The 7,923-nt window shown below is 34.3% G+C and overlaps 1 protein-coding gene and 1 pseudogene across 1 annotated transcript; both read left to right on the forward strand.

The window, feature by feature from the left end:
- The first annotated feature begins 979 nt into the window (after window positions 1–979).
- LOC124967040 (60S ribosomal protein L9-like) lies at window positions 980–2,094 on the forward strand (annotated as a pseudogene).
- A 4,984-nt stretch (window positions 2,095–7,078) lies between these two features.
- Window positions 7,079–7,695, forward strand: LOC124965996 (high mobility group protein B1-like). The gene is given in 2 exon segments (XM_047527045.1): window positions 7,079–7,514; window positions 7,517–7,695. Coding segments are annotated over 2 exon segments (615 nt in total).
- Window positions 7,696–7,923: the final 228 nt, after the last annotated feature.

Consider the following 7,923-nt stretch of genomic DNA (forward strand, 5'->3'; position numbering starts at 1 on the left):
TCATCACAAGTTACCATACCCACTCCCCAAAACACTCATGTTAAATCAGATTCATATTACTAAGTGTTCTCATAGGAAACCGCTTATAATTATTCCATTTTGCAAATATGAGGAAAATCTCTGAGGTATTCTGTCGATTTGAATCTCAGCTTCACCACTGAATAACATATCCTTGGGAGAAACTGTTTAACTTTATTATCTATTTCCTAGTATGTAAAATGGGTACAATAATGGTCCACACCTGACAGTGTTTATCACAAGTATTAGATGATATGATGTATATAAAATGCTTACAAAAATACATGAAATTAGTTCCAGTAAATGTTAGCTGTTATTTTTAATAGTGTTGTTATATAGTTAAGAATTTACAAGTACTTTGAAGATGGCAGGCGCCTACTCCTATCTTTGTTGGTGGAAATATCCTCTTTTGAAAATAGTTTCTTTCTTTTTGTAAACGTAGATCTCTGAAATAATTCTGACTTAAAATTAGGAGACTTGAGTAGTTTACAAGAGAGAATGTACTTATAAAAGCATTAATTACTTCTTTACATGGAATTTCTTTCCATTATTGAATTTCAATATCAGATATAAGTAAAGAATAAAAATCAGACTTCTTGTTACTAATGTTAAAAAATATACAGTATTTAATGGGCTGAAATACAAGTGATAGTTTGTCCATGTTAAAAAGAGCAAGTATAAGCAATGAATCTAAATAGAGTCAAATTAGATTTTAGAGCTTGAGGAAACCCTTAAAATCATCTAGGCCCAATCCTCTCACTTTATAAATAAGACTGTCAGGGGTAATTTATGCAACGTTATATGGCCAGAACAAGACATACCCAGATCTTCTGACTTATAGCCCAAATATCTTTATAATATGCTTCTTTCCAAAGAATAAGTGAAAATCATGAGACAAATTCTTATTTCAAAATTTCTAGTAAAAACCATGTTTGAATACCCAAAACTAATTAAGCGGAGAATGTGCAATGAGAAGGCTAAAGGAAAAATATCCAGTGTAAATAGTAGGAAATAATCAAATGGCAGCTAAGCCATTCCTTCACTATATGTCAATAAGTAAAGTACATACTCGGAGATACTGGCTCCTAGTTTGTAAAATAGGAATCCTACCTAGAACAAATAAATAAGATATAAACAAGTTAAAATAGCACAACAGTTGAGAGTCAAACTACCTATGCTTAAATGTTAACTCCACAACTTACTCACTGTTTGATTCAGTTATACAACTTTCCCTGAGTCATGGGAAGCCCTTTAGCACAGAACATGGCACAAAATAGCTATAACAAGTTTTAGTGTTATGAATATATATAAATTACCTGCCCTTAGAGAATACTGAATAATAAAAGCACAACCATCACAAAAAACAACAAAAATATCTGCTTTACAAGTAAAACTAGAAGAGATTGACAAAGTTGACATGTCAAATAAAAATCAATGCTCTTTGCCACATCTAGTACAAGAATGAAGATCATTCTCAGCAGGCTGTAGACATTCCAGAAAATGTCACCACCACTCTGAAGGAACACATAGTTATTGTGAAGGGCCTCAAAGAAACCCTATGGACGAATTTCAATCACCTCAGTGTAGGACTCAAAACTCCTTGCAAAGAAACACGTTCTTACCATGACAAATGGCAGGGAAACAGAAAGGCACTGGTTGTTTGCACTGTTTGTAATCATGCACAGAACATGATCAAGAGTATTACACTGAGAATCTGTGTATGCTTACTTCCTTATCAATGTCTTTATTCAGGAGAATGGGTTCTGGTTAAAATGCAAAATTCTTGGGTGAAAAATATATCAACAGGGTCCAGAGGAGGTAAGATATTGCTTGTTCATAACTCACACCCAGAAAGATGAGTCAATCCTTGAAGGAAATGACACTGAACTTGTTTCAAATTCAACTGCTTTGATTCAATAAGTCACAACAGTTAAAAACAAGGATATCAGGGGGTAAATGGATGATGTCTATGTCTCTGCAAAAGGAACAGTTCAGCATGCTGATAAATATGATCTAAGAACTGTCCTGTTACAGAAACAAGATCTTAGGTTGTTAGACCAATGTGTGGGATTTTAGTGATGAAACAAAAGACCTCTACTGAGCCTTCCGTGGTAGCACATGCCTATAATCCCTGCAATTTAGGAGAATAGGGCAGGAGGACCCTAACTATGAGGCCAGCCTTGGCAACTTAAAAGAGATCCTATAAGGCTGGGTAAGTAGCTTAGTGGTAGAGTGTTCGGTTCAATCCCCAGTGCCATAAAAAATAAATAATAAAAGACCTCCATTGAAAAAAAAAAAGAACAATCACTATCTATCCTAAAATATTCCCAAACCCTGTAATGTGTGAAAAGTTTATTAGACTAGAATTAAACATCAAATTCAAAAAGTATAAAATTTGAAATCTATCCAGTAAATAATTACTCCATAGTGACATATTTAGAAAAGTACAGTATTCAGGGTATTGGACTTTCAAATATTCAGTTCACAAGTTGTTGTTGTTGTTGTTGTTATTCTTTTCCTTTTTAAAGGTTTAAGTCAGAAGTTAAATAATAGCAGAAGGTTTACAAAGTATGAAATTAAACTTACAGCAATGACACTTAAATAAATCTGTAAAAGACCAGCTGTGTATAGAAGAAACCTTCATCTTTAGAAGACTGTGTCTTTGTGATATGGTTTTCATAAAGTTCTAATCAAAATATAATAAAAGAAAAAATGGTAGAAAATCACTTCTAACATATCGCCATTTAAGAGAACCAATTCCCAGGTGATTAGAAAAGATCTATCTCTGAACTGGGTGGAAAGGCGTGATTCCTAAATCCAAAGGGAAATTAAACCACAAAGTTTAAACAAAACAGCATGAAAAAATCAATATCTCACAAAATAAAAAGGAATAATTTAGTTTTCAGCTTTCTCTTTACAAAAATTCTATTTTTAGATCAGATACAGTGGCTTAAGATACTACCATGTCTTTAAATCCATTTGGTAGGGAAATACCTGTTTGGCTCTGCAACTTCTAAAGGTAAATAGGAGGCTTTGCATTTAAGTAATAATGTGGAATAGTTCAGAGTAACCTCATGCCAAAATGGCATATTTCTAAGGGATGCAAAGGTATTCAATAAAAAGCTTTTAAAGGCATATTTTTAAACTTGCAGCAGGAAAGCTTTTCTGTGTCAAGACAGTAATTCTTTTAACAGCATTGATCAAAATGTCATTCTTTTATGAGTGTACAATACCTTTTAATGGCATACAACAAGCCATTAGGGTTATACACCTCTGTATAGCAGACAGCTTACTGGAAAAAAGGGAACACTGGCCAAGATACAGTCAGTAGGCTTTATGCTTCTAATAAGGATCATTTCCCCGCTAGCAGCTTCATTCTGTAGTCCACAGCTGAAATTATCCAAAAATTAAGTGTAAGCTCTCTTTGCCTCTGAAATTTAGAAGCACTTTCACAGAGGCCTAGGCTGCAAGGTCTGACTTGTATGTCTACAGATACCATAGGATGGCCTTGAAAACAGCCCTTAACCCAGGGCCAGAAAGAAATTATTCATGAAGATTAGAAAAGAATGATGGTTTTATTTACTTTCTAGGCAAAGAAAAAAGTGAATTTTTAAAAAATGTTACAAGATGATCACTTTTCATATTTATTTATAAGGTCAAATAATAAAGGAAACTTAAAGTTGTATATTACTCTAGCACAAAATCTCTGTCACCTATAATTGATTAGGTAATCTTTCACAAAAGGAAACTATTTTAAAATCATCTTAAAACAAGTCCAAGTCATTGAATTATTCAAGTTTTAAGAAAGTTGGAGTAAATTCTGAAATTATTTAGAGAAAAAAAAATACAAGTATACAAACCCAAAAAACTTCTATCAATTTAGCAAATTTCTAAGCACTCGGGAAATGGGAAACTAAGGAATGGAATAAAAATAGAAGGTGATCTCTTCCTTCTTTTCACATTGTACATTTACTTATTTTTCACTGCTAAAAGAAATATGTCTTAAACACAAGTAAATTCCTAGAACTACAGAAATATCCCAGATAAACTGGAACCTAAATCTCTGCCTTATGAAAAATATTTAAGGGCTTCATATAGTCTAATAAAATTATGATTAATAAGTACAATCCTGCACCAAAAGTAAAATCCAACTTCACAGACAATACTAGATGAATGTCAGAACTTTATCTCTGAAAGCAAAGTTTAATGAGTAGAACAGTCTATCTTCTTTTAAAGGTAAGGGTGTGTGTATGTGTGTGTGTGTGTGTGTGTGTGTGTGCGCACATGCACGCGTGTAAAAATGGAAAGTGAAAAAGAAAAGTTCTGCAAACGGTACTCCAAATTTTATAATCAAACAAAAACTTGTTTCAGACTCTGTAGAGCACCAGAGTATCGATACCAATTCCATCACTGAAATCAATTAAAAATATAAGATAAAATACAAAATGTCTTAAAAATATCCAAGAGTTTTTAAGAACAGTAAGAAACTACCAATTCAAAATGTAAGTTAAACAGGTAACTCAGAGATAAGTAGAGAGCTAAATCTGTTTTTGCCCTGACCATATATAATCAGTCATTTTGAATAAAGCTGTAGACTTACAGATCTTATTTAGTATGAAGGATAGAAAACACAAATTAATATCACCTAAAGGTCTAATAGAGACTCCCCCCCTGTGAAGCTGGGACCTCAAAATGCTGTCCTTCCATGTGAAGGTGATTAGGAGTCTGGACTAACAGACTACAAGGAAAGTTGCTTTGGCAATGAGAAAAGCAAGGGAAAATAAAAACCACAAGAAGCTCTAACAAGTGGTCACTCAAACAGATACACAGCCCACACTCACACCACTTGAATAGGTCAAAAAGATATATATATATAAACAAAAATAAAGTGGTTCCAACTGGTAGCATTCCCAGATGTCACACTTCAGCAAACACAAATGTTTAATATTATGCAATGGGAAAGGTTTGTTTAACTCATGGTTTGGAGGTGGGAAATCAAATAACATGGTGGTGGGTATTACCTGGAGAGACTGGAGAGACAGAGCAAGTATTCTTATGAAGCTGCCTAGTACCTTCGTGGGGTTTCAATATCATGGCTCATCTAACCTAATTACCTACTCAAGGCCTCACTTACAAATAGTATTAGCATATGGTTTGGGGGATTAAGTTTCTAATACATGAAGTTTTGTTGTCAAAGTCAAGTCATATCAATATGGAAAATAGTTGTGTGAAGACATTACAGAGGTACTAAAGCAGCCACAGCCAAGGGATCAAGATTTTTAGCAAAAGAAAAGTCACAGAGAAGTAACTCAACCTTCAGTATAGATTTTCTCAAGTCATTTGCCAATGCTCAGGCAGAAGTCTGAAAGGCTAAGCAAAGCTGTTAGCACTACCAAAGACTAGGGAGGAAAATGAAGCTTGGAAAATAGTAGCAATAAACCAGAAATGTACCATAAGAATGAAACCCAGCTATACATCAACTCAACCCCTGACTGAATGAAGTTAAACTGTTTCTATCTACCAACCTGCCAGAAGCAAAAATAAACCCTCTTTGGAAAAAGCTAATATCATCTAGATCTTCAAAAATATCATATCCAAAGTCTGACATCCAGTTGACAATTTTGGGGCATGCCAGGAGAAAAACCTATACAAGGAAACAAATAAAAGAAACAAAACTACAGGAGATATAGGTATTAACATTATCATCTAGACTTTAAAATATCTTTGACAAATATGTTCAAGAAAATAGATGAGGAGTCCAGTTTCCCATAAAATCATAAATAAGTCTAAGACCTGTTAGATACAGAGTACTGGTTACCACAGGATCAAAGGAAAGAGACTTGAAATTGCAAGAAACAGAAGTATCAGTAAGGAAAATAACACTCTTGGAGGATTCTGGTTTAGAAGGGGTACTGTTCAGATGCTTGGTAGGAAGAAAATAAGATATAAAAATAAGGTCCCACGGGGGGGGGGGGGGGGATCACAATATAGGACATACCAAACCCTTCAAAAAAGTATACCATAAACTAAAGAAACTTCATTTCATTATAGTAACAAAATAGGGAGATTTCAAGAAATCTTGTAACCTTCCTCACCACTTTCTATATAAACTATTATAACCAGTCAAGAAAAATAAATTATTCAATACAAATCAGAAAACAACAGGCAACTGGAAAAAGTTACTATAATACAGAAAATTAAAAATGAAAAACTCTATAGTAGAGGATTGGTCCCAACAAAACAATACATACCCAAAAGGCAGAGAAAACTATATATCAATTTAACTATATAATGTTAAACAAATATTTACAGATATTTAAAATAAATAAATCTCTCAAACATTTAATAATTATGTACAAAAATAGCAAAATTCAGGTAGATGTGAATTGAATAGTACTATTCTCATATAAGAAATTTTTAAAAATAATCTTAGAAATAAAAAATTATAAAGTACTAAAAGCAAGAGGATTAAATGAAATTATAATAAAGGTTGCTGAACAAAGACATGAAAAATGAGTTAAGAAAATAAAACAAAATGAAGGAATATAATAAGAATCACTGAGAAAATGTTTAAAAAAGAAGGAGAGAGAGAATCCAATATACAAAAAACTGTAGAGCTTGAATAAGAAAACAAAACAAGGGCTGGGGTTGTAGCTCAGTAGTAGAGCACATACCTAGGATGTGTGAGGCATTGGGTTTTATTCTCAGCACCACATAAAAATACATGAATAAAATAAAGGTATTGTGTCCATCTACAACTTAAAATATTAAAAAAAAGAAAACAAAACAATGCAATAAAATTAATATTTAAAGCTATAATACAAAGAGGACAATGAAATAAAATATGAATCTATGTATCTAAATACCACAACTCGACAGCCATTGCAGTGCATTGAGCTCCACAGAGACAGCGCCAGGGCACGTGAGAGCTGGATGGGCACTGGGTGACTCTGTGCCTCACTGAGGAAAAACAACTAAACATGGGCAAAGGAGCCAGGGCAAGCGAGAGCTGGATGGGCACTGGGCAACTCTGTGCCTCACTGAGGAAAAACAACTAAACATGGGCAAAGGAGATCCTAAGAAGCCAAAAGGCAAAATTTCACCATATGCATTCTTTCTGCAAACTTGCAGGGAGGAGCACAAGAAGAAGCACCCAGATGCTTCAGTCAACTTTTCAGAGTTTTCTAAGAAGTGCTCAGAGAGGTGGAAGACCATGTCTGCTAAAGAGAAAGGAAAATGTGAAGACATGGCAAAAGCGGACAAGGCCCATTATGAAAGAGAAATGAAAACCTACATCCCTCCTAAAGGGGAAACAAAAAAGAAGTTCAAGGATGCCAATGCACCCAAGAGGCCTCCATCGGCCTTCTTCTTGTTCTGTTCTGAATATCGCCCAAAAATCAAAGGAGAACATCCTGGCCTATCCATTGGTGATGTTGCAAAGAAACTGGGAGAGATGTGGAACAACACTGCTGCAGATGATAAGCAGCCTTAGGAAAAGAAAAACTAAAGAAAAAATGCGAAAAGAATATTGCTGCCTACCGAGCTAAAGGAAAACCTGATACAGCAAAAAAGGGAGTTGTCAAGGCTGAAAAAAGCAAGAAAAAGAAGGAAGAGGAGGAAGATGAAGAGGATGAGAATGAAGAAGATGAAGATGAAGAAGATGATGATGATGAATAAGTTGGTTCTAGTGCATTTTTTTTCTTGTCTATAAAGCATTTAACCCCCCTGTACACAACTCACTCCTTTTAAAGAAAAAAACTGAAATGTAAGGCTGTGTAAGATTTGTTTTTAAACTGTACAGTGTCTTTTTTTGTATAGTTAACACACTACCGAATGTGTCTTTAGATAGCCCTGTCCTGGTGGTATTTTCAATAGCCACTAACCTTGCCTGGTACAGTATGGGGT

The sequence above is a fragment of the Sciurus carolinensis genome, chromosome 16, assembly GCF_902686445.1.
Source record: "Sciurus carolinensis chromosome 16, mSciCar1.2, whole genome shotgun sequence".
Lineage (NCBI taxonomy): Eukaryota > Metazoa > Chordata > Mammalia > Rodentia > Sciuridae > Sciurus > Sciurus carolinensis.